Here is a 24734-nt window from a genome sequence, read left to right on the forward strand (position 1 = left end):
CCGGTTCATGGGTAACGAGGCTTGATTCGCTTTGTCCGAGGCCTATAAGTATCGGATGCGTACCGCTATGCCAATGGCCCACTCGATCCTTGGATTGCAATCGTTGGAGGAAGAAATATACCAAAGTGCCAAGGCGGGGTTGATCCCAGAACGAAAGATTAGCAGCCCATGTCTCCATCGCCGGAGAAAGAGGACCGCTTGATGAGCCCCGCCGGTGAGCTGTCAAGCGGCCAGAAAAAGCGCTCGAATTCAGAGGCAGCCGAATATCCCCGACGGCGAGCAACCATTGCATGTCAAATATGTCGACTACGAAAGACACGATGCAACGGAGCCCGGCCCAAGTGTCAGCTCTGCACCGACCTCGACGCCGACTGCGTCTACCGCGAGCCTGGGATCAAGCTCGATGCCGGAGACAAACTGATCCTCGAGCATTTGGCCCGCATTGAAGGCCTGCTGCACTCCAGTCTAGCAGGACATGACCTTCCTCCTCCTCAGTTGGCGCTGGCGGCGACCTCTCCAACCACGAGTAATGACTCCAACATCGGTAGCGATGATCCGTCCGCCAGGCCATCCAGCGCCGTCCATGTATCCAGCAGAGTTCCCGTCTCCGCGGGCCTTGGAGGCTGGGCGAACCCGCCTCCGCCCATGAGCATTTCGACGATGCCCAAGATGCACACCACCCCAGCCCTGAATCTGCTGCAATGGCCCCTGATCCGGGATCTGGTTTCGGGGCCTTACGACCCGCAGAATCTACTGCAGTTGGAAATGGCTCGCGAACCATTGCGAATGACCCCAAACTCGGGGTTCGATCTTGCCAACGCAACTACATATGTGCGTGCCTTCTTCACGCATGCGAATGTTTGGTATGCTTGTGTAAATCCGTATACTTGGAATAGATGCTACCAGACGGCTCTCGCTCATGGATTCCAGGACGGCCCCGTAAGCTGTCTGGTACTTTTAATACTGGCCCTGGGAAGTGCCAGTCATCATGGGAGTATATCCTTTGTGGCACCAGACGGCGAACCCCCAGGACTTCCATATTTTGCGGCCGCGTGGAACCTCCTACCATCGGTCATGATGCGCAATACGGTGATTGCGGCACAATGCATGGTCCTGGCCTCTGCATACTTGTTCTATCTCGTCCGGCCGCTGGAGGCATGGATGTTGTTGTCGAACGTGAGCATTAAATTACAGCTGTTGTTCGGCGGCAGCCCGAACCGCGTGCCGTTGCAATGGCGAGAGCTCAGCGTGCGCGTGTATTGGAATGCATTGCTCTTCGAGAGTGATCTACTCGCGGAGCTGGACCTGCCACACTCCGGTATAGTGCACTTTGAAGAGACGGTAGATCTCCCGGGTGGGTTCGAGGAGGAAGACGACGAGGACGAAGAAGAAAGAGGCCATGAGAATACCAAGGCGCCTGCTGGTCGGGACGATCTCTGGTACTTTCTGGCTGAGATTGCACTGCGTCGACTTCTGAATCGAGTGAGCCATCTCATCTACCAGAAAGGCAGCACCCACACGCTTTCTGCTCTGGGTCCTATCGTCTCTGAGCTGGACTTCCAACTATCCCAGTGGTACGATAGCTTGCCTAGGCCCATCCAATTTCCTCTCGCGCAAGTACCTATCTCCAACTCCGTTCAGACGGTCCTCAGACTACGGTACAATGCTTGTCGGACCATTATATACCGCCCGTATATTCTAGCAGTGCTCGAAAAGGAAGAGGCTGGAAACGATCAAGGAGTCCGAGAGTGTTGTCGGCGTTGCCTGGACGCCACCTTGCGCCAGCTAGAACATATCACTCAGCATCGTGAAGGCCACCTGCCATATTTATGGCAAGGCGCTCTGTCGATGGTATCCCAATCACTCTTGATCATGGGTGCAACCATGTCTCCCACCCTCTCGACCTTGTTACCGCCTGCCGGGAAAGTGGACGCGATCATTTCCAACGTGGTGTCCGAGGTGGAGCGATATGCACACCTAGCGCCGAGCTTGAAATTATCGGCAGAGATTATTCGCGACGCTGAGCAACGGCGGCAGATATGTCTTCGCTCAGCCGGCATTCAGATATAAGTTCTAGATTTGAGGGAGATATATCATGGAGAGAGCAAGAGAGAAACATGTCTTGCTAAGCCAAGCCCAAGACCGTTGGCACCGTATAACTACAATTCACAAACAGGCAGGTAGAGAGCGCCTGTAATCGATACAACGAAGCGTGGCAATTAACGTATGTTTTCGGGTTTTCCAATCATAAATTGTCACGAGAAACTGGCGGAGTCGTGGTATCTTCAAAGGTAGACATCGCAAGGGACGGAAAATGTATATAGACGACGGAGAGACTGTATGTCAAGGTATGGGCAGAAGGGAAAAAAAAAAAAACATGAAACGCCATATATACTTCCTAGATCAGCACCCATTCACTGCCCCGCTTGATGAACTTGTCGAGCATCATGCCCACATCAGTCAACGCGAAGCGGCACACATAGAAGCCAAAGAACTCGGCAGCATGTCGTGTGCTGAGCTCCAGACCGACATGCGTCGGGGACGAATGTTTCAGTCCAGGATCCTCGACCTGCTGGGCGATTTGATCTAAAGCTGGATTAGAACTCAAGGATCAACAGTAGCGATGAAAGACTTACCTAGAACCTGAGCAGCATCAAAGAGACGAGCCAACGCACCCATGTAGTTGGCATTGGGCCCTCCCAATTCCAGTTGAGTGACATTGCGCTTCGGATGGGTCGAAGGAGTCGAAGACATGGGGAGCGAGTTCAGAGTCAGATTGTCCTTGTTGCTTTCCCTGACGCTTGCCCCCGGGGCGCTGGCAGCTCCTACTCCGGAAGTCTTTGACCGTAGCCGTTTCCAGGACCGTAGGGACGATGACTTGTTGCTCGTACTGGAAGTCTTGGTGGGTACATTTTCCACATGAGTCGACTCATCTGGTGCCGCACCCTGTTTTAAGAGGGGCATGGCCGCCTGTACACCGACCTCATGTCCCAGTTTCTTAGTCAACACGTTTTGAACCTGGTCGAGAACGTTCTCAAGCGCTTGCATCTCTTCTAGCACCGCATCCGCATCGTATGTGTCCACCTGAGCCAACTTGAGTAGCGCGGCAGTCAAGAGATCACAGTTGGAGACCTTATCCTCAACAGCTTTAAGTTTGACATTTTTCACTCGCCAGACATCGCGGGGGATAAAGAGTTTGGCTGACAAGTACCCTCCTTGAGGATGAGCAATCGTCTGATACAAGCATCGCATCAACCAGAATGGACGGAGAAGGTATGACTCCGGACACGGCTCCAACGGAACAGGACCATTGCGCAGTTGCGAATTCGGACAACCCAGAGAGGTAGGTGAGTGAACATCACAATCAAAGAGATTGAGTCCACCCGTCGGTAGTCCATTCTGCGTAAAGCTAATACCGGTGGGAGTAGGTGGAATGGGAATACTGTTAGACGGCGCGCTTCTCTGACTATCCAGGTTTGGGAATGAGCCGCTGAATGGTGTCGTTGGTGAATCAGGGGCTGCGTCGGGAGTGGAAACAGAGACGTTTCGACTGCGGAAGGCCTTGGTGCTCGAACCAAGTCTGTCTAAGCCGTCTGGTGCCGAGGGAATCTTGGCCATGGGGCGCGGGGCGGATGACGATGGCACTGGTGGCAGCTCTGGTTCCTCCTCTTCTCGCGAGAGCACCCTAGACAGATTGGCAGCAGCCGAAGCGTTCTCCACGAAGGATCCAATCGAAGGGTTGCGCGTGTTAGATCGGAAAGCCGGAGTAGACGACCTGGACAAGTCTGAGGGATCATCCTTTGGGAGAGGTGGTGGCGCTCGGTTAGTCAAGGGTGCCGCAAAGGAGTCCATTGCAGATTCGGTCGAATCCGTTCGGGAACGAGACCCAATATTAATCTTCAGATCCCTGTTCTGGCCAGACAGTCTCCGCGCTCGTACCCCGGGGATGGCGGGGGGTTCATTGGTGGGCATAGGCGGCCGGGTGATAGAAACCCGTTGCGGTGGCAAGCCAGGGAAATCCGAGGAGGCTGGAACGGCTGGCAAAATCGAGGTGGGTGGAGCATAGGGCAAGGTGTTGGGCCCCATCTTCTGGTCGTCGTCATCTTCCGCAAGAGTCGACAAAGTAGCTCCGGCGCTGAGATTGGATGTCACCGAACTTTCCCAGGTTCTGCCCGACACGTTGCTCGACCCAGATTCTCGGGGAAGAGCAGACTTGGACTGAAGGCCGAATTCGAAGTCGTCCATTACATAGCCCTTGGTCATCTCCTCCAAGAGGCGCTCCTCCTCTTCCGCTTCTTCATCCAGATAATCCGGATCCACCCCAGGGGGAGGGCCATCCATCCTCTGTTCTTGCATGTGACGCATTGCACGGCCACGATTCATGGCCTCCGCCTCTCGTTCCGCCTCCCGAACCCTTTGCTTCGCCAGCTCGATATTCCTGCGAGCATTGGCCACAATATAGTCACTTTCATCTTCCTTATACTCCATGACTGGCTCTAGGCCTTCGTCGTACGCGGCCTCTACCGCAGCGTCCAGTGCAGCATCAAACGCAGCCTCGGTATCATTGCTCAGGCGACGGCTCGTCCGGCGGCGCAGATATACGGACGATGCCCTGGAATTGGCAGATGAGGGTGACGATGCACCAGACTCATCGATCGTGTCCAGCCACGACGTTGTTTCATTGGACTCCTGTGGCATGGAGGGTTCTCGGTATCGTGGATGCTGATTCTTCATTGACGATTGGCGCCTGGGAGGCACCATGCCTGAGGCCAACCGTTCCCTATCTTCCAGAGTGGCGTCTTGGAAGTTCAGACTGGAGCGGAGAGAGCTTGGTTGAGTATCGATAATTCCGTGGTCATCGAATTCCCCATATGACTCCTGACTCAAAGGGCGATCGGGAAGAGCCTTGCCATCATCTTCCGGGAGAGGAATGTCCAGGCGCTGAAGCTCGGTGATTCGGATCATATATGTGTCACGGATTTCTTGCAGCTTCATTTTTTCCTCCTCGCCACCATTGCTGCGGAACATGACCAATTGCAGAAGGTTGCAGGCATCGTTGTACGCCTCCATGGCGCCTTCAAAATTGGCCGCATTATCCAGCAGAACTGCGGTGTTTGCCTTTTGGAGAGCCCTGGAGAGCATAACTTTTTGGGTCTGGCTATGATGCCGCGATTCCGGACCCCCTTCCCCATCGGCTAGAGATATGGAGCCTTGGTTGGTATGAGCCACGCTGTTGGCGGGGCGGGCTGTTCCTGTGCCCGTTTGTGATTTATTGGGTGACTGATTTTGGGCGATATTGTCCGAGGCCGTAAATGAGAGGTCCAGGGGCGGGGAAGTCGGGTCAGCAGCAAACATGGCGGATGATCCAAGCTCGGGAAGCGACAACATCGGAGCATCCGTTGGCCCCCGTTGAGGACTATGGCTTCCCGTGCTTCGACTATAATCCACCACATTCCTCAGAGCCTGTGGGGACTGGCGATCCGCTGATATCGACATTTTGGAGCTCCCCCGGCGATGAATCCCGTAGTCCGATGGGGCCTTGCTCGATGCGGTTGAGTGGGACCAGCGATTGACACTCCCGAGTCCCTCTTTGATGGGGCTGACCGGCGCTGGGCTGTCCGAAGGCAAGTAAGGGACGTTTTCTGTGCGCGCGCCGAGGCCCGTTGGAGTGGCCGGGGGCTTCACCATGCGATTTCGCGAACTTGGTCGTGAGGAACGAGAGCTGGGCCGATTGGGAACGGCGAAGGGCGCTGAGTCTGGTATTGAGGGAGGCTTGGGCTGAAATGGCTTGAGATCATCCTCCACCGCCGAGTGGTGTAGCATTCTCACGGAGACGCGGGCTCCCCTGATCTATACTTCTGAGGCCACTCAATGCATCGCTTCGAAGACAGAGGCTGAACCAGTCTACCGGAATGCGATCATGGGACTGAGACACCTCCCTTCTCGCAATTGGCCTGGGAATTCACGGGTGGAAGTTAGTTGGGCCGATCGCAGGATGATCCTGGGGGGGTTGGTGGTTCCCAGAGAGAAGGGGAGCGAAGAGACTCACAATGAGATCGGAGGGTGGCAGGCGCAGGAATAATCCTGGACAGGACCGAGCCAGTGGTGAGTCCAGACGACGGGCAGTGGTCCTCGGTCGTTGGGGGAGTCAGGGGTCAAACTAGTTGATAATAATAATAATGGTCCAGTCGGTCCTCGATAACAATTCAGGGGAAGGCGGTGGCCGATGCGGGGGCTGAAGAACACGGGTGGTTCGTGCAAAGTATAGGAGAGAGAGTGAATCCAAGTAGGTATGGGGGAGAAAGGAGAGAAGAAGCGACGAAGAAGATGAAGAAGAAGAAGAGAGGCGATCAATAAATAAGAACAGAGGAATCTTACCTATGTTCTGCCGAGAGGATATCCCTAGTTGACAGATCAGAGTGGCATCTATCCATCCTCCATCCACGGATCGATCGCTTAGGTGCGGCTCACTTAAGATGGCCGGCCTGTTGCGCTTCTTTTCTCCTCTGCCCACCCGTTGTTCCCAGAGACTTCCTTGCTTCCAAAGACGGACAATGGCCACCATCAGCACCATCAACCCGCCGCGGGATCCCAACACCCTCAGCAACTACAACAACTGGCGGTCCACCCACATCACCGCCAACCTCGATATCCGCTTCGACCAGAAGCTGCTGGCCGGCAATGTCATCCACCAGTTCAAGTCCATCACCGACGCCCAGTCGCGCGAGATCATCCTCGACACCAGTCATCTCGACATTGGCGCCGTCAAGGTCGACGGCAAGCCCTCCCAGTGGGAGTTGCTGCCCCAGCTGGAGCCTTTCGGCACGCCCTTGAAGATCACCCTCGAACAGGGTGTGAAGCTGAATGGCACCCTCGAGGTCGAGGTAGGTCATTGAAGTGACGGATCATCTGGATGCAGACTGACCGTGCATGCATAGATTGCGGTGAAGACCACCGATCGCTGCACGGCGCTCCAATGGCTGACGCCGGCCCAAACTTCCAACAAGAAACATCCCTATATGTGTAGGTGGCTCCGGGAACAGGACTTCCCCTAGAATACTTTCTAGGAGGCCGGCTGTGGCAGTCATGGCTAACACCAACCGCTCCAGTCTCGCAATGCCAGGCCATCCACGCTCGGTCCATTTTCCCGTGTCAGGACACTCCGGATGTGAAGAGTACGTTTGACTTCAACATCACCTCGCCACTGCCGGTGATTGCCAGTGGTGTGCCGATCCGACAGTCCTCGATGACCTCCCAGTCCGGGAACCAGCTGTATCGATTCCACCAGTCCATTCCGATCCCTAGCTATCTCTTTGCACTAGCCAGCGGGTACAGTCCCTCCTCTCTGTCTCTTGCGTCATTGTATTAACTGGAACCCCAATCAAGTGATGTGGCGGAGGCCCCCATTGGGCCTCGCAGTGTCGTGGCAACCAGCCCCGACGAGCTCGCCGGGTGCAAGTGGGAGCTCGAGAATGACACGGAGAATTTCATCACGACCATCGAGAAAATTGTCTATCCCTATGTCTGGGGCGAGTACAATGTCCTGATTCTGCCTCCGAGTTTCCCGTATGGTGGAATGGAGAATCCCATCTTCACTTTCGCCACTCCCAGCATCATTTCAAAGGTATGTTCGGATAGGATCCTTCTTGATGATGATAACTGACATGATCTCCAGGACCGGGAAAATATTGATGTCATTGCGCACGAGCTCGCCCACAGCTGGAGCGGCAACCTCGTCACCAATGCCTCGTGGGAGCATTTCTGGCTGAATGAGGGCTGGACCGTGTACTTGGAGAGACGGATTCTGGCTGCCATTCATGGCGAGCCGTACCGACATTTCTCCGCCATTATCGGATGGAAAGCGCTGACTGATGCCATGGAACACTTTGGCCACGACCACGAATTCACCAAGCTGGTGGTGGATCTCAAGGGTAAGGATCCGGATGATGCATTCTCCAGCATTCCCTACGAGAAAGGGTTCAACTTCCTGTTCCACCTCGAGAACCTGGTCGGCAAGCAACAGTGGGACAAGTTCATCCCTCATGTGCGTGGAACTCTTTTTTGCGGTGTTGGTCATGGCTGACTTCCTCTTTAGTACTTCACCGTCTTCAAGACCAAGTCTCTCGATTCCTATGAGTTCAAGGCGACCGTCCTGGATTTCTTCAAGTCCGATGCCGAAGCATCCAAGGCCCTGAACGAGCTGGACTGGGATAAGTGGTTTTACGCTCCCGGCCTGCCTCCCCAGCCGACTTTTGATACTTCGCTTGTGGACGTGGTCTACGAGCTTGCTCAGAAATGGAAATCTCTCCCCGGCTCGTCTTTCAAGCCCCAGGCCAGCGATATCCAGGATCTGACAGCAAACCAGATCGTGGTCTTCCTGGAGCAGGTTCTCCGTTTCGAGCAGCCCCTCCAGCCCGAGCTGTCGAAATTGATGGGTGAAGTCTACGGGCTGGCCAAGAGCGAGAATATTGAGGTGGCTAACCTCTACTTCCAAGTCGGCATGAAGACTGGGGATGAGAGTGTGATTGAACCGACTACGGAACTGCTAGGCCGGATCGGAAGAATGAAGTTTGTGCGACCATTGTATGTGCCCCGTGTCTTGAGTCCTGTGTACCTTTGCGATATGCTAACCTGATCTGGTCCAGGTACCGCAACCTCCAGAAAATCAACCGGCCCGTTGCCCTCGCGACGTTTGAGAAGTATCGCGACTTCTACCACCCGATCTGCCGTGCCATGGTCGAGAAAGACCTATTCGGCAAGAAAGACAATTAGACTGTTTGCCAGTGATGTTCTCCGTTCTAAAAGGAGTGTGGATGAAAAGTGGGTGTGTCATATTATACATGATTTTAGCACCAGGAAGTATCTCAATAGTAAAACAGGAATCCAAGAAAGTTTTCCGTCGACATGATCACCGGCTGGACTCGACAAGTTTCCGATCTGCCTCCGAGTATCCAAAGATAGTGCCCCTGTCCTTGCCGCTGAGAGTAAAGACCATATCAGCCTCACTCACTTGCGAGAGTTGCGACAGGACCCGCCGCATATACGCCACTACCAATGCGACCTGAGACCAGTTCAGTTCCTGACCATCGGGTCCCGTCGGACTAGCCTTCCACAAGTTTCGCCAGATAGCAGCACCCAGCACCGCGTCGCCCTTGACCAGACCTTCATCGTAGGCAGCCAGCACACCGCGCCACTGAATAAATAGATCCTTGAGGTACTTGTTCCGGATGGTGCGGCTGCTAATATCATGGAGCTCATCCATCCGGTGCTCTGCGTTATGTGAGAAGTGGTCGATCAGGTGGCGGGAGTAGGTCTGGACGCTGTCGCGGGACGGAAGCGCGCGAAGCCGGACAGTCAATAGATACATGTGGAGAAAGGTCACTTGCGACCAGGTGGAAAAGGTTGGCAGAAGACCGAGTTCTGTATACCCACGAGAGCGCGCGAAGATTAGTTTCTACCACAGCCAGGACGAGGGAGTGGGCTCACCTTTAAACCACCAACTCTCACCCACGCCCAGGTCTTCACCAGCTTCTGTTTTAGGCACAGGAACTCCCTTCTGGGATATCTGTGGAATCTGATAATCGGCCTGGCTGGAGCAGGCCTCGAAGAGTTTCTGGGTCATGCCGTATGCGACGTAAATTTCGGCCGCTCCGCCGGGGCGTGGCGCGGCACTTCTCGCCAGGCGCGGTGATTGCGAGTAGGATCGAATCAGAGAGAGTGGACTCGTGGGTACGGGCCGAAATGGTTCAGCCGGTGTATTCGAGGCGTTGCCACTGGTATACCGGACAGGGTGCTGCGCGGCGGTCGAGAGCGAGGCCCTCTGGGATTGGGGCTGCAGTTGGCGGGTCAGCTTGCGCGGTCACCTCTAGGGATATATATGTGCACACCTGGACCCATCGCGACTGGCGAAACCCTCGCACACCTAATGTTAGTGTTCTAGACATTGCTGCGTGATGGGAGAATCGTGAAGGAGGATTGTTACGGACGGGGGAAAACCAGCCCGTTTGCACTGTTTGTCTCCCGAGTGATAGATAGGAACCTTGAACGTAAGATCATCATTGTTTCATTCATTATTGATATTCATCTATGACATTAATTTGCACAATGCTCCTGTTTTCATACAGTCCACGTTGATATGTCGGTTGCGACGTTTGTGGACCCGCTGCCCAAGACATCGGTTCTGCTCCATGAGCTCACGGTTCTTCAAGCGATGCACGATGGTCTGTTTCGTACTCCGCAATCCTGCTCAAATATCCTTTCTGATTCGGATACAATATAGCTTCGTCATTCATTGCACGTCGACCGTAGGCCAAGAAGAGTGATGTTTCCGATTCACTTCAGCCATCGAGAGGAACCCTCTCCGAGCGTTTGTCCACGAGAGGCAACACCTCGGACAACCGGTTGGGGTCTCGCATAAACGCCGGCACATCCTCCCTGGTCGCTGCCAGAGTCTGCAGATTATTAATCGACTAGGTCATCGTCAGGAAGAGGGCTGTACCGTACCTGTCGAATTTTCTCATATTCGCCCTCCTTGGCCTGGTATTCCCGGATCACCTCGCCACTCTCAAAGTCCACATAGACCCTTGTGTCTCGAATTCGAACCAGGACGTTATCAAGGCGCATGAAGAACCGGGACAGCAGAAGTAGCCGACCCGGCATCACGCGGATCTTGCATGAGAGCATCGCAATCCCATTGTCGGCGAGCTCGTCTTCGTAAAGAACAACTTCGTCAAAGAATAGGATTGGATCAGGCCGTTTGAGGAGTTCAATGGGGATCGGTTTGGTGGTTTCTTCGAATGGGCGGGCATTGGGGTGGAGGGTGCCTTTATAGTCGGTGCTGTAGGACCAGTCGAACGGCTTCACCACTTCTTTAATGCCCTCGTGGGTCTTCTCTCTAAAGAGACCTCCGGGTTAATGGCATGCGATTGCATGGACACAACAACATACCTGCTTTTCTGCCATTCTCTCGAATAGGCCACCTGGAGCATGGACTGTCCCGTCTTGTCCACCCGGTCTAGCGCGTCAAATGCGTTGAATTGAATCCCCCAATCGCCCTTTTCCCGCTCAATGGCCACAAAATTGTCTCCAAAGATCATCTCGGGTGGCGCAATGCCCAGCTTCTTGGTCATCTCCTCAATCGGCTCTGCCTTGAGAATGGGTAGCTTCTGTGTCGAGATGCGGAAGCCCCGGATGGAGACGGAGGTGGGATGTTTCGCATCTGGCGACACGGCCGCGTGCCCGGGGGCAGCGGGTTGAGGGGGATGGGAGGCCATAGCGGTGGATGGGGATGAAGCTGGTCAGATAAGGAACGTGAGATAACCCCGATATGCCGGATTAAATGCCCGGGCCGAAGGGGTTGCCGGGGCGACGGAGGCAAGCACGAACCGACAGCCCAAACACAACCAGATCATCAACTCACTTTCGAACTGCTCCACGACCACCTCGCTTTTCACCCTCCCACTTCTGCCCTTTCCATTACTAACCATGGCCGCCAAAACCCTGGAAGCTCGTTTCGAGCATCTCTCTGTCAAGGACGAGAAGGAGAATGGCAGCTGTGATCGGACCTACAAACACAAGGTACTACATACTTGACCTCGTCCATTGTACCAGGTTTGAATCTAACCACCTTTCCTCCAGGGCTCCTCCCTGTCCACAGCCGTCTCATTGTCCGGCCTAGGTGCGGCGGGCCAAGTAAACAACAACTCCAATCGCGCCCACCTGCTGAAGCTGGCTCTTCAGAACACTAATGACAATAAAACCAACACGATGAATTCCCCGGGCAAGGGGTCGCAGGGGAAATCCACGGTCCGGAGTGATGAGGCCGACCAACGCAGCTCTACAGTCCTGTATGACCAGCCCTCAGTACCCAAGCAGCTACACCTGGGAATGTTTGAGATTGGAAAGCCTCTGGGCAAAGGCAAATTTGGCCGAGTCTATCTGGCCAAGGAGCGGTCTTCCGGCTTTGTCTGCGCTCTCAAGGTCCTGCACAAGTCCGAGCTGCAGCAGGGCGGCGTCCAGAAGCAGGTTCGCCGTGAGATCGAAATCCAAAGCAATCTGCGGCATCCCAATGTCTTACGACTCTACGGCCATTTCCATGACAGCAAGCGAATCTTTCTGATTTTGGAATTCGCTGGTCGGGGAGAGCTGTACAAGCATCTCCGGAAAGAACACCGCTTCCCCGAGTGGAAGGCTGCGCAGTATATTGCGCAGATGGCAGCGGCATTGAAGTATCTGCACAAGAAGCATGTGATGCACCGCGACATCAAGCCCGAGAACATCCTCGTTGGCATCCACGGCGAAATCAAAATCAGTGACTTCGGGTGGAGTGTCCACGCGCCCAACAACCGACGCCAGACCATGTGTGGAACGCTGGACTATCTGCCTCCAGAGATGCTCAAGCCCGGCCCGCAAGGCAACTACTATAATGAAAAAGTGGACTTGTGGAGTCTGGGTGTGTTGATCTATGAATTTCTCGTGGGAGAAGCCCCCTTTGAGGATACGCCCGTCATGACCCACCGGCGGATCGCTCGGGCAGATATGTCCGTGCCATCATTTATCAGTCCGGAGGCGAAAGATCTGATCAAGCGGGTGAGTTTTGTTCTCCTTTTGTTGATGACCTCGGGCGCTGACTAGTAATACAGCTGCTTGTCCTGGACCCTGAGAAGCGGATTCCGCTGGACGACATCCAGCGGCACCCTTGGATCGTCAAGCACTGTGTCAAAGATGATAAGGTGTTGAAGCGAAGTTCCGGCCAGACCAAGGACGGCAAAGCATGATCTGTTCTCGATGCATGCAGATTATCGGTGTTGGGGTGTTTTTTACTGCGTCTTGGAGTCTGCGGTGTTGGTTCTCATTAGCATTTTTGGGTTTTGGGAGTTGCTTCTGCGCTGGGGGATAATTGGGGAGAGATGCGCGATATGGCACCATGTGAAGTTAATCTCAGTCTTGCAATCGCGTCCATCAAATATGATACATTCAAAGAAAAGGTCTAGGTAACACAAGAGAAGAGAGAATCGTGGTCTGCGCTATGAAAACAGGGAGGAGGTATCATCGGAAGATTTCATCAAACGGCCGTGTGTCTTTGAAGCAGCTATCCCAGACTTCATTGACCACTCGCTCGGCATGGGCCTCATCCTTGCAGGTTGGCCGAGCCCGGACGGACAGAATTGCTCGTCGTCGCACACATTCTTGATGCTGCTGTGTGAGTTTCCATTGGCCTCTGCGGAAGAACTCGCGTGCCCATCTGCATTCGCCGCTGAGCGAGCTGGCTCGGATCTAGCGAGAGAGACGGTTAGCCGGTGAATGAACCATTGATGTGTGGAAATACCTCTGTGCAAGCGGCATGACGCAGATTATCTGTCCAGTCTACTTTAAACCGCAGATGATCATAGGCATGAACCATCTCATGCGCAATGGTATCCTCCAGATGACCCCGGTCCTTCATCTCGTTCGCGCACACGAGAATTCCGTACTGCGGATCGAATCCGCCGGCCTTTCGGTTCGTGCACCGGCGGCAGTAGATATTGTGACTGTGGAGATCGCCGCCCAGTTGTCGGATATTGTCGGTGAGAAAACGGATCACGGGGCCTTCAAATCCAATGTTAGAGTCTAGGGTTTCCCGTTTGGCTCAAGCAGCTCACTATATTGAAGAAGATAGTCCCGCTGTTCCTCGCAGCGCTTGCAATCGGCCACTTCGTTCCGGACATCGCGCGCGACGCGGAACTTCTCGATGCCCTCGGCGGACATCTTCCCGGTGAGGATGGAATATATATTGCGGAACTGGGTCCAGGTGTCATCACCGGGGATGTATCCTGAGTCGGGCTTGTCAGCTGGGGGTGCAGCCGCACCGGGCGACTGGGAGTCTGGCATGTCGAGAACTCTAGGGATCAATCCATCCATCTCGGTCGCAAAGAGAAGAATCTCCGGAGAGGCGGTGAGAGATGGCAGAATGACGGTAACGGAACGCGATGTAGAGCGGGCAACCTTGACCTTCTCGGTTACCAGACACCATGGCTGCCATTGGGACATACAACATGTCCCCCTCCGGGCTAACTATCGTGATCAAGTTGGGTACGGGAATTTCTCCCTGATCGGTTTCGGTCTCGTCCTGAAATATAGACCTATACTGACCACCCCACTTTGCCGGACAGGAACGAGTTCTATTGTCGACGAGGTTACCCATGAGCCCATCCTCTCGATCCTAACATTAATCGTGGAGACTGTCGCCCAGTTGCGCAAGGATGGCCACAAAGTGGTCCTGGTATCATCAGGCGCCATTGGAGTCGGCCTGCGGAGGATGGATATGGAGAAGAAACCCAAACACCTGCCACGGATACAGGTGTGTCTGCTGTCAAATCCCGTTTGGGGCTGGAACTGACCTGAATCATTAGGCTCTAGCGGCCGTTGGTCAATGCCGGCTGATGAGTCTGTGGGACAACCTCTTTTCGCATCTTTGGGTCCCGGTGGCCCAGATTCTCTTAACGCGAAATGACATTGCCGATGTAAGTCTCTTGCTTTTCGCCTGCCATTTTGCCATCTGACACTCTACCCAGAGATCCCAATATGTCAACGCACAGAATACCTTCGAGCAGCTCTTTGATATGGGCGTGATTCCTATAGTCAACGAGAACGATACCCTGGCCGTTTCTGTAAGACTCTTTTATTTTCTGCTCTTTCGCCCCTTCTCACCTATCGCCTTCTTAAGGAAATCAATTTTGGCGACAATGATACCCTATCAGCCATCACTGCTGCCATGGTGAAAGCGGACTATCTTTTCCTCATGACCGACGTCGACTGTCTCTATACTGCAAACCCGCGCACGAACCCGGATGCAGAACCCATTGAAGTTGTCTCAGACATTGCTTCGCTAGAAGCCGACGTTTCGTCCGCAGGATCGGCACTGGGAACGGGGGGCATGAGCACCAAAATTGTGGCTGCCAAATTGGGGACCAGTGCTGGAGTCACGACCATTATAACGAAAAGCTCGAAGCCAGGGAACGTTCACGAGATTGTGAAGTACTTGCAAACCGTTCAGCAGGAGCCTCAAGACGACGCACAGGACATACCCAGGCCTCCTCTTCATACTCGATTCCTTCCTTCGGACACTCCGATCAAATCTCGGTCATTCTGGCTGCTCCACGGCCTCACTCCACACGGGACTCTGTACATCGATCATGGGGCATACAATGCACTTCAAAATAAAGCAAACCTCCTTCCAGCCGGAGTGGTTGCTGTGGAAGGACACTTCGGGCACCAGGAATCGGTACGGTTGGTGGTTGTTGATCGACCTTCCGAGGATGCTCTGAATGGAGACTTCCCGCTCGACGGACAGGAGCTCAACGAAGTCGGTCGCGCGCTGGTCAATTATGGCAGCATCGAAATTGCACATATCAAGGGCCACCGGAGCTCGGAGATCGAGTCGGTGCTTGGCTACTCGGACAGCGACTATGTGGCAGTGCGTGAGAATATCTCGTTTCATCCAGATGACTGGCTCAGTCACTCGCCCACCCCAATAACGCCTGCCCTGGAGGCATGGAGCATATAGTTCATATCTCGAACTTTTACATAATTGGTCTGATCTTTTCAACACTTTACCGAGGGGATGGTTGGTCGTTTTGTTCAACCATAATGGGATGGTCAGAGTTCGGTATAGAAGGACCACATGAAAATAGAAGCACAGGACATTGATATGAAATGTTGCGAACAGGACACGAGTAAATGATCTCAATGACATCTTTGTTTCATCGCCACCACACATGACTTTAATCCTTCCACCGCTCCAGCCATTGCTGCATCCTCTTATCCAGCGTTGGGGCAGCCGCGGGAGCAACCTAAATCACGAATTAGACTCCTCAGCGGGATTGATATCGGGTCAGAACATACATTATTCTCAGTGGCGGCTACCGTCGCAGACAGATACTCCGACAGGGTTGTTTGAACCGTCGGTTCACCCAGATAGGTCGTTGCAATAACGAAAGGAAACGGCGGATACTGTGGCGTAGGCGACTTGTCTAAGATAGTACTGCCGGCACGTTTCGGCATTGGAGCATACTTGGTCGGACCAGTTTGCATCCCAAAGGGCACGGTGTGCATGCCCAGGTCCTGGCGTTTGCGTAGTTCGTTGCCATGGATCTCGTTTTCGATTGGGGCTGGGAACTGGAGGACGGATTCTGTGTTTCCCATGGGGGCTGACTGCTTGGATGTCGGGGTTGGGTTGGGGCCTTCTTCGAGGAGACGATCTTCTTCCCCTAGGGTCAAGGGGAGGGCAAGTGCCGGTGTCATGGATCTGATTGCGTGGGAGATTTGGGGGGGGAATGAGCCTTTCATATTGGTCAATGTAAAGTGGTAGGTGTAGCCGGACCAGGAGTCGTTTGGTCCAGTAGAAACAATCTTCAGGAAGCTATTCAAGGGTCGGTCAGTAGGAGTATGTTTCCACTTGTGGGAGGTTTCATACTATGCGTTGGGCTCATTTCCACCCACGCTCTGGTTCACGCGGAAAGACACCCAATCCCCCGGTGCAAATGTACCCTCCTGGACAACTTGAGCTAGGCAGTCCTGCATGTGTATATCTCAGTGGTTGGTCATTTCTGGATATGGGTTTCATCCCACTTACATAGGAGTCTGTGGTCTCGTCGCCAGCACATAAATAGAGATCGTACCTCGCTGTTCCCTTGCTCTCATAAGACCAAGCCAGACTCACCACGTCGTCAGAATCAAAAGTCAGCCCGTTGGCGGAGATGATCTGGGCGTGTGAGATCAGGAACCAGGCAAAGAACACTGACAATAATGGATGGATTGCCATGCTGAAGGAAGTCGACAAATTTCACACGAAAGAAGAAGAAGAAGAAGAAGAAGAAGAAGAAGACAAAGAGCAAACAGGGAGGTGAGTCGAGTAACCACCCCTACATTCCATACTTCAGGTAGTTAGGGCTAGGATGGGCAGCTGATTGATGGCCCGTGCTATCGATCAGCTCCCTCCACTCGGTTTCGCTCCGTTGTTTCGACCATCAACTCCCACCCGACCATGGCGACTGAACCAGGCTGGAACTCCGTGACGGGCGTCGCTACCAAGTTGCTCGATGGCAACCTTGTCGCCATCGCCATCGCAGTGCTCGTCACCTTCGGTGTGCCGGTGCTGCTGCACGTCATCTTCTACCGCAGCGCAGCCGCTCCGCCCTCGAGCAACTTCCTTCTGCTGGGGCCGAGCGGTGCTGGGAAAACAGCTTTCACATCCTTGGTAAGCGTTTCTCTCCTACTAATTCTTCTCTTACTGACATGATCGTGACAGCTCGAGGCTAAATCCTCTCCCGCCTCCAAAAAATCCCACCTGACGCACACCTCCCAGTCCTCAACGCTGGTGACCGTCGGCCTTCCTCCGGATGTTCCCACGGCCTCCAACCGCTATCGATCCGTCAACGACCCTTCTCTGAAAGAAACCTCAAGAAATCCCGTCAGATACCGTGTGCAAGATACCCCCGGCCATGGCAAGCTGCGCGCTTCCCAGGGAATCTCCCAGCTGCAGGCCATGTCCCACTCCAATGATGCCAAGATAAAATTACGAGGTGTGCTGTTCATGGTCGATACGGCAGCTCTCGTGGATGAGGCAACGCTCCGGGACAGCGCCACCTATTTGCATGATGTGCTCCTGGTTTTGCAGAAGCGAGCTCTGAGCAAGGGCAAGTCGTCCGCCAAGGTCGCTACGGAGGTTCCGGTGCTGGTGGCTGCCAACAAACAGGATCTCTTTACTGCGCTCCCACCCGGCTCCGTGCGGGAGAAGTTGGAGGCGGAGATTGATCGGATCCGCAAGTCGAAGACGAAGGGCCTTTTGGATGCTAGTGCGGGCTCGGGCGTGGACACGGAAGAAGATGAGGTTCTCGGGAATGATGGAGGTCTGGAGGTATTCAGTTTTAAGCTGCTAGAGGAGGAAGTGGGTGTCAAGGTTGATGTGGTCGGTGGAGCCGTCAAGGGTGACCCGAATGAGGAATTGGGATCGGGCGTGCGCCGGTGGGAGGAGTGGGTTGGACTGTGTTTGTAGATGAATAGTAAAAAGAAGAAGATTGTATGTATATTATATTAATCTACGTCCCAGTCAAATCCTAGAGTCTCTGTCGCTTGCGCATCAACCCAGTCCTGATCGATTAGTATCGATATATATATCTCTTGGGTTGGAGACATCACTTACCCACAAATCCCGCGCCAGCTTCGGATCCTGTGCCGTCGCACTCGGCGCACACAGCGTCGCAATGGGAATAAAGTACTTCCCCCGGTAATTCTTGCGACGAACCTCCGGGCTGGCAGCCAGATACACCGCGGTGGCTGCCCCATCTTGCAGACTTTGCCCAAAGAATCTCCCTAACTTGCGCAAAATACCCCCCAAAAACCCGCCAACATACGCACTCCACGCGTTCCACTGGTCCGTCACAATATTCCCGGGAAAATAGGAGTTGACATAGATGTGCTGGGCCGCTGGATCCCGGTCCATGAGTAGCCGTCGACTCAGCTCATTCGCAAACAGGATATTTCCCAGTTTCGACCGGCCATACCGCCAGATGCCATCCCACATGTTCGACCACTTCACAATGCGCGAGGGCGAGGTGAGCAGATCCAGATCCAGATGGCGACAGACTACATGCAGCACCGAGCTCGTGATCACCACCCGGGCGTCGCCGTTGTCGGTGTGCATTACTGCTCGCTTTAGCAAAGGAATCAAGAGAATCGTCAGGACTTGGTGCCCGACACAATTAGTTGCGAAGACCCAGTCGATATTCTGCGCTGAGCGGTTGTATTGCGGCGGTACGCCCAATCCTGCGTTGCAGACCAGGAGGTGAACATATTCGGTGCTCCGCTTAATGTGATCCGCGGCGGCTTTGACTGCGTTGATGTCGCCCAGGTCGCACGGGACAAACTCGACACGGGAATTGTCTTCATCGAGCAACTTGCGCTGCTGCCATGCTTGAAGCGCTTCTTGGTACTTGGTGGCGCTGCGGGCGATGATGAACACCTTGGCTATGCCGTGCTCCAGAAGCTGAGCGGTGATTTCTACAACCTCATTCTTAGCTACTCTGATGTTTGAGGGGTGTCTCTGGGCGCTTGCCTTGACCGATGCCTGCTTGGCCCCCCTGCGATGCGGTTAGGATGATGCACAGGCAGTAAAGAGGGAATAGTTAGGTTAGCGACCGACACACCGTCACCACTGCTACTCGTCCATCCAGGTCAGGAGTGTCTTGCAGCGAAAAATTCTGGTACATGAAGATGCCGGTCATTTTTCCTGGGAGGTAGAAAGGGAGATGCGGAGAGAAATCTACGATCTTGAATGGTCGGAGCATATCCCCCACGTCATCCTGATCAAATCGGTCTAGGTATTCGGTTTTTTTTCTTCTATTTGACCTGTATTAATATTAACTCACAACGCCGCTCCCTCTGCTTCTATCCCGATTCTACTCGACTGTGTTGAAAGTTGAAGCTGCGGAACCCATCACCCTGACAAAATAAAAGCAATCCATTGTTGAAACTCCAAAAATGTTTCCGAAAATGCACCTTATTGAGATTTGCCGTGATGCAGCATCCAAGTGAGCAGGTCGACTTTGGTCACCACCGCCATTGGCTTCATTGCGCCACTGTCGTCTCGCTCCGTCACCACCGCGGCACTATTCCACTCAAAGAAGCGGTTGAGCACACTGAGCGGGGTGTCCATGGTGATTTCCACAAAATGACGGTCCTTGATTTGCGGCCGCAACGTGTCCGTCTTTCCGTTGGCGTGGCCATTCTGCTTTACTCCTAGATCGCGTGGGTCCGTCACGATCTCGGGAATCTTGGAGAAGTCAAACATGACTTCCGACACGGGACTCTCTCCCGTCGCCCGTCCATGAGTTAGTCGGCTGAGGACGTTGCCCAGCGTGATCAGGCCCACGAGTTTGCGGCCGGAGGGCGCCAGGACGGGAAGCTGGTCGAAGCCCTTCTCCCGCATGATCTCGATTGCGGCCCCGCATGCAAAGTTCGTCCGCACGGTGGTGACCGGTTTCAACCGCAGGGCGCTGACCTTGGCCCCGGCCAGCGGGTCCTTCGGGGGCTGCGGCTGCTCCTTCTGCATGGCCGTAGCGGCTCCGCTAGAGGCCGTAGAAAGAAGATCGTTGGCAGCCAGCCAGTCATCGTCGGCAAACTGGGAACCGTCAGTACGGACTGACATATCAACAATTGTGAAGACTGTCCTACCTTGGTGAGATAGCTGCGAATGCTGTCGGGAAGAATCACCACGACCACATCATCCTGGGAGAACTTGTGCTCCTCGTTGGCCTTGACCAACGCGGCGATGGCACTGCCACTGCTGCCACCCACCAGCAAACCTTCCTCGGCGATGAGCCGCCGCGAGTACTGGAAGGACTCCTTGTCTCCGGTCTTGTACCACTGATCGACGGCCTTTTGGTCCAACACCTCGGGGATGAAGTCGTACCCAATGCCTTCCACTTTGTAGGGTTCATTGGCATGCAGGTCATTCAGAGCAGCGGGCAGGGCCAGAATCGATCCGAAGGGGTCGGCCGCAATTACACTCACAGCTGGGTTATGCTTCTTCAAGCCTCGGGAAAGACCGGTGATGGTACCACCCGTGCCTGCGCCGGCGACAACCGCGTTGATCTGACCTTTGGTCTGTTCCCAGATCTCTTCGGCAGTGCCATACTCATGGGCCAATGGGTTGTTCTCGTTGCCGTACTGGTCCAAAATGTGGGCATTCGGGAGTTCCTTCTGGAGACGCTTTGCGACACCGATATGGGACTCGGGGGAATCGTAGGCGGCCTCGTTGGGGGTTCGGATGATGGTTGCATTCAAGGCACGGAGTACGGCGACTTTTTCCGCGGACATCTTTTCGGGCAGGGTGATGATTATCTTGTAGCCTGTTTCGAATCGAACGGTAAGAAATAATATCGTCGTCAGATCAGCCTGTCAACTCACCCTTGACCGCGCCCACCAGCGCCAGTCCAATACCACTGTGTCCACGAATTAGTGTCTGCATGATCAGCTCGACGGGGAGGGGACGAACGTGTTCCCGCTGGTCGGCTCAATCAAGGTGTCGCCCGGCTTGATGCGACCTGAACGCTCAGCCTCCTCAATCATGCGCAGGGCAATCCGGTCCTTGACGCTGCCACCAGCGTTGAAATACTCCAGCTTAGCGTAGACGGTGGCCTCGATGCCCAGACTGCGGGGCAGGCGGTTGAGGCGCACCAGCGGCGTGTTGCCGATATGCTGGGTGATGGAGTCCAGCGCCACGGGGGGCATAGCCGGTCTGGTGATGGAGGCCATTGGGTGTGTGGTGGGAGAGTAGGAAGGATAGGAAGGGGAAGAGAGAAAGAAGAACGAAAAGAGTTTGACGTTGTCGCCATCATGAAGTGTAACTACAGATTATCCGACGATAGCCGTTCCAGACCGATCCAGGCCCCATCACAATGCTCGACTCCAACTGATCTAATAATTATCATCATCCTAGCATTGATTCATCTCGACTGACCACTCGCTAAATATTCTCCTATTGCGTGGGGCCGAACTTCGAAGGAATTGGATCCGAGTCCAACTCTCGGGGCCGAACTTGTAGTTCTTCGGCGCCGACAACATCCTCAGTAGGAGCATTATAAAAGGAGTGTCTAACCGACCTAGCGATCATAATTAACTACCCATCCATTTCTACTATCGTACTAATGAGTCCACCTGGCTCGGTTCTCATCACGGGCTGTAGCGACGGCGGTGTCGGCTCGGGCCTCGCGCTGGTGTTCCAGGCAAGAGGGTACCACGTCTTCGCGACCACCCGGAGCCCAGAGAAAATGTCCACTCTCAAGGATCTCCCCAACGTCACCTTGCTGCAGCTAGATGTCGTCGACCCCAGCCAGATCCGTGCCGCGGTAGAGGCTGTGACGGCGACCACCGGCGGAACCCTATCGGTCCTGATCAACAATGCCGCGCGGTTTCATCTGAGGCCGTTGCTCGACGATGATCTTGAGGCTGCCAAGCAGACCTTTGAAACGAACGTCTGGGGTCCGCTCGCGGTCACCAAGGCATTTGCACCGCTTTTGATCCAGGCTCGGGGGATGCTGGTCAACATCACCACCATTGCCGGACACAATCCGATGCCATACTCGGGTAGGTTTGTGTGTAATTCCATGGGAGGGAAATTAATGGCTTTTGAACTTAGGGGTCTATGGCGCCTCGAAACGCGCCCAGGAACATATGTCCGACGTTTTCCGTCTCGAGCTGGCCCCCTTCGATGTGAAGGTCCTGTCCGTGGTGACGGGTGCTGTCGCGAGTGGCCAGGGCGCCCAGAGCGTTGTGCTGCCATCCGATTCGCGGTATAAGGCCATTGAGCCCATCATCGCAGCCCGGGGGAGCAATAGCCACTCTCGAATGCCCGTGGTGACCTACACCACTCAGGTGGTGGATCAGATTGAAGCGGGGACCACCGGCAAGGTGTGGCTCGGGAACCATGCGGAGGAAGCCAAGCAGGCGACTCTGAATCCGGAGAAGGCTGCGGAATGGGTATGTTTAGTCTGTCCTGGACGCGGGTGGTGCTAATTGTGGCGTAGGAAGGTTTTATTTCGAAGAGTATGGGGTTGGATCGTTTATAGCATGATGTACTCGTGGAACTATGTCTCCTTCACCGCCAAGTGTGGCGGAGCTGCTCCACCCGGATTCGTCCTGTTTGTTTACTTTTCTGTCCGTACTTCCTTCGACGGTCCCAGTTGCTTCGATTCGGATGTGGACTAAGTAATTAGACTGAAACGGATCGTGGCGGTGCACTGCTAACCCACGGGCATCGCAATCTCGTCCGTCGAGGATCTGCATCCCATCCGGCGCCAAGCCCCCCTGAATCGATGGATTCGCCAGATAGATTATTATTGGCCTGGATGCGGTGGATTCTTATGGAGGGATGGATTGACGTGTGGAGGGTCTGCTTGCTTTTTCCTAGGCGTCTCTCCCTTCTTCGACTCCTGTTTGTCCATCCCAACACTCCTTTCATCCCATCTCGTTCGTTTTGTCATTTCTCTTCCCCCTTCTTCTTCTTCTTCTTCGTAGATAGCCCCTTTCTTGATTGTCTGGAGCCAAGATGGGCTCCATCAGGTCCTCCGCGTCCCAGACCGCGGTCCATGCGAATACGAGCGGTGAAGACTTGAAGGCTTCCGAGTCCAACGGAGCCCAGCAGCAGACCATCTTGCCCACTCACAATGAGAAAGCCCTCGCCCGCCGACCAGGGCTCTTCCGCGTCGACAGCGCCGGTGAGAGCGGACGCCGAGGAATCGACCCGCTCAAGATGCTTCTCGTCAGCTTCAGGAGCACCTGTACGCTGTCCATGATCGTCAACATCCTGTGGCCCTTTGTGCCAGCCGCCATTGTCATGCATTTTGCCCGTTCCGAAAGTCATGTCTGGGTGTTCAGTCTCAACTATATTGGTAGGTTTCGTCCCGATCGTCATCTCGGAGTGTCTTAACGGATATCCGATAGCCATGGTCCCGTCAGCGAATCTGTTAGGCTTCGCAGGCGGCGAGTTGGCCAAGAAGCTGCCCAAGATGCTAGGGGTCTTGCTGGAAACGACCCTGAGCTCCGTGGTGGAGATCGTACTGTTCATGGTCCTGCTGCGTTCTCCGGGGGACCTCATCCCCGTCATCCAAGCAGCCATCCTCGGCTCCATTCTGGCCAACTTGCTCCTCTGCTTGGGCATGTGTTTCTTCGTTGGGGGTGTGAGACGTCACGAACAGTCCTTTCATGAGGCCGTCAGTGAGGTTGGAACAGGACTCTTGCTGGTCGCCGGCTTTGGCCTTTTGATTCCCAGCGCGTTTTACTCGGCCCTGAAGGGGAGCACCTCCCTGAAAACATATCCGTTGGAAAAGTTGCGAACGGATACCCTGACGATCAGCCGTGGGACGGCCGTGATTCTTCTGGTCGCTTTCTTGATGTGCGTTCTGCCCTTCCTCTTCATGCCCCACTGTGGTGCTGACCCGTCCCTCTCTAGCTATCTTTGGTTCAACCTGCGCAGTCATAACACGCTCTTTGATGAAATCTTGGAAAAGGATGAAGCGCTCGACGAGGACCGGGCCGAAGAGGTGACGCGGAACAAGCTCACCCTATCAGAATGTCTCCTGGCCATTGCCATCTCTCTGGCCTGTGTCTGCATGTGCGCCGTGTTCCTCGTCCACGAGATCGAGTTTATTGTGGAGCGCGGCGTCCCGGACCCTTTCATGGGCTTGATTCTGGTGCCGCTGGTCGAAAAGGCCGCGGAGCATCTGACGGCCGTGGACGAGGCGTGGGACAACCAGATCAACTTTGCGCTCTTCCACTGTCTGGGCCCGTCGATCCAGACGGCACTGCTGAACGCACCGCTGGCCGTGATCGTTGGGTGGGGGCTGGGCAAGGAGATGAGCCTGAACTTTGAGATTTTCATGATCGTGCTGGTGGTGCTGGCAATCCTGGTGGTGGGCAACTTCCTGCGGGATGGCAAGTCCAACTACCTCGAGGGCAGTCTCTGCGTGTTGGTCTACGTTATTATCGCCCTGACGACGTGGTTCTATCCGAACGGCTCGGACGCGTCGACCAACGGGCTGGTGGAATAATAGATAAAGCATGCGTATAGAGAGGTAGTACACACTCTACTCCCTCGTTTTGCAGTAATTCATACCCCAACCACTCACTCGGCCATAATATACTACTCTTCTTCGCTCCGTATATTATTCTTCCTTGTGGAGATCCATCCCTGTCTT

At 54.5% G+C, this 24734-nt stretch overlaps 14 protein-coding genes across 14 annotated transcripts; 7 read left to right on the top strand and 7 right to left on the bottom strand.

Moving 5' to 3' along the window:
• Window positions 1-168: 168 nt before the first annotated feature.
• On the top strand, window positions 169-2070 carry N7474_007045 (Zn(II)2Cys6 transcription factor; the record flags this gene model as incomplete). Its single annotated transcript, XM_057198455.1, has 1 exon — window positions 169-2070. One exon carries the CDS (start codon window positions 169-171, stop codon window positions 2068-2070), a length of 1902 nt encoding a protein of 633 aa, XP_057051895.1.
• Window positions 2071-2398: 328 nt separating this feature from the next.
• On the bottom strand, window positions 2399-5922 carry N7474_007046 (uncharacterized protein; the record flags this gene model as incomplete). The annotated part of the gene is made up of 3 exons (XM_057198456.1): window positions 2399-2586; window positions 2637-5824; window positions 5909-5922. 3 exons carry the CDS (start codon window positions 5920-5922, stop codon window positions 2399-2401), a joined length of 3390 nt encoding a protein of 1129 aa, XP_057051896.1.
• A 554-nt stretch (window positions 5923-6476) lies between these two features.
• N7474_007047 (bifunctional aminopeptidase/epoxide hydrolase) lies at window positions 6477-8772 on the top strand (the record flags this gene model as incomplete). The annotated part of the gene is made up of 7 exons (XM_057198457.1): window positions 6477-6884; window positions 6939-7023; window positions 7110-7329; window positions 7387-7624; window positions 7676-8044; window positions 8096-8583; window positions 8646-8772. 7 exons carry the CDS (start codon window positions 6477-6479, stop codon window positions 8770-8772), a joined length of 1935 nt encoding a protein of 644 aa, XP_057051897.1.
• A 136-nt stretch (window positions 8773-8908) lies between these two features.
• Window positions 8909-9944, bottom strand: N7474_007048 (uncharacterized protein; the record flags this gene model as incomplete). Its single annotated transcript, XM_057198458.1, has 3 exons — window positions 8909-9420; window positions 9487-9832; window positions 9888-9944. 3 exons carry the CDS (start codon window positions 9942-9944, stop codon window positions 8909-8911), a joined length of 915 nt encoding a protein of 304 aa, XP_057051898.1.
• Window positions 9945-10337: 393 nt separating this feature from the next.
• N7474_007049 (TIP41 family protein) lies at window positions 10338-11273 on the bottom strand (the record flags this gene model as incomplete). Its single annotated transcript, XM_057198459.1, has 3 exons — window positions 10338-10451; window positions 10504-10894; window positions 10948-11273. The coding sequence occupies 3 exons, from the start codon at window positions 11271-11273 to the stop codon at window positions 10338-10340; spliced, it is 831 nt and encodes a 276-aa protein (XP_057051899.1).
• Window positions 11274-11484: 211 nt separating this feature from the next.
• N7474_007050 (aurora family serine/threonine-protein kinase) lies at window positions 11485-12776 on the top strand (the record flags this gene model as incomplete). Its single annotated transcript, XM_057198460.1, has 3 exons — window positions 11485-11577; window positions 11638-12588; window positions 12642-12776. The coding sequence occupies 3 exons, from the start codon at window positions 11485-11487 to the stop codon at window positions 12774-12776; spliced, it is 1179 nt and encodes a 392-aa protein (XP_057051900.1).
• A 271-nt stretch (window positions 12777-13047) lies between these two features.
• Window positions 13048-13899, bottom strand: N7474_007051 (mitochondrial inner membrane protease ATP23; the record flags this gene model as incomplete). The annotated part of the gene is made up of 3 exons (XM_057198461.1): window positions 13048-13275; window positions 13328-13587; window positions 13641-13899. The coding sequence occupies 3 exons, from the start codon at window positions 13897-13899 to the stop codon at window positions 13048-13050; spliced, it is 747 nt and encodes a 248-aa protein (XP_057051901.1).
• Window positions 13900-14009: 110 nt separating this feature from the next.
• N7474_007052 (glutamate 5-kinase) lies at window positions 14010-15544 on the top strand (the record flags this gene model as incomplete). Its single annotated transcript, XM_057198462.1, has 5 exons — window positions 14010-14070; window positions 14151-14338; window positions 14391-14501; window positions 14553-14648; window positions 14705-15544. The coding sequence occupies 5 exons, from the start codon at window positions 14010-14012 to the stop codon at window positions 15542-15544; spliced, it is 1296 nt and encodes a 431-aa protein (XP_057051902.1).
• Window positions 15545-15761: 217 nt separating this feature from the next.
• Window positions 15762-16801, bottom strand: N7474_007053 (putative beta-1,6-glucan biosynthesis protein (Knh1); the record flags this gene model as incomplete). Its single annotated transcript, XM_057198463.1, has 4 exons — window positions 15762-15830; window positions 15883-16399; window positions 16454-16554; window positions 16613-16801. The coding sequence occupies 4 exons, from the start codon at window positions 16799-16801 to the stop codon at window positions 15762-15764; spliced, it is 876 nt and encodes a 291-aa protein (XP_057051903.1).
• Window positions 16802-17023: 222 nt separating this feature from the next.
• On the top strand, window positions 17024-18034 carry N7474_007054 (signal recognition particle receptor subunit beta; the record flags this gene model as incomplete). The annotated part of the gene is made up of 2 exons (XM_057198464.1): window positions 17024-17236; window positions 17288-18034. 2 exons carry the CDS (start codon window positions 17024-17026, stop codon window positions 18032-18034), a joined length of 960 nt encoding a protein of 319 aa, XP_057051904.1.
• Window positions 18035-18118: 84 nt separating this feature from the next.
• On the bottom strand, window positions 18119-19262 carry N7474_007055 (putative short chain dehydrogenase/reductase; the record flags this gene model as incomplete). The annotated part of the gene is made up of 2 exons (XM_057198465.1): window positions 18119-19105; window positions 19185-19262. 2 exons carry the CDS (start codon window positions 19260-19262, stop codon window positions 18119-18121), a joined length of 1065 nt encoding a protein of 354 aa, XP_057051905.1.
• Window positions 19263-19537: 275 nt separating this feature from the next.
• On the bottom strand, window positions 19538-21294 carry N7474_007056 (cystathionine beta-synthase CYS4; the record flags this gene model as incomplete). The annotated part of the gene is made up of 4 exons (XM_057198466.1): window positions 19538-20158; window positions 20212-20888; window positions 20947-20981; window positions 21035-21294. 4 exons carry the CDS (start codon window positions 21292-21294, stop codon window positions 19538-19540), a joined length of 1593 nt encoding a protein of 530 aa, XP_057051906.1.
• Window positions 21295-21686: 392 nt separating this feature from the next.
• Window positions 21687-22554, top strand: N7474_007057 (hydroxybutyrate dehydrogenase; the record flags this gene model as incomplete). The annotated part of the gene is made up of 2 exons (XM_057198467.1): window positions 21687-22125; window positions 22178-22554. The coding sequence occupies 2 exons, from the start codon at window positions 21687-21689 to the stop codon at window positions 22552-22554; spliced, it is 816 nt and encodes a 271-aa protein (XP_057051907.1).
• Window positions 22555-23086: 532 nt separating this feature from the next.
• On the top strand, window positions 23087-24587 carry N7474_007058 (hydrogen/calcium exchanger domain-containing protein; the record flags this gene model as incomplete). Its single annotated transcript, XM_057198468.1, has 2 exons — window positions 23087-23429; window positions 23482-24587. The coding sequence occupies 2 exons, from the start codon at window positions 23087-23089 to the stop codon at window positions 24585-24587; spliced, it is 1449 nt and encodes a 482-aa protein (XP_057051908.1).
• Window positions 24588-24734: the final 147 nt, after the last annotated feature.

Source organism: Penicillium riverlandense (genome assembly GCF_028828495.1).
Source record: "Penicillium riverlandense strain IBT 135883 chromosome Unknown utg000006l_segment0_segment0, whole genome shotgun sequence".
NCBI lineage: Eukaryota > Fungi > Ascomycota > Eurotiomycetes > Eurotiales > Aspergillaceae > Penicillium > Penicillium riverlandense.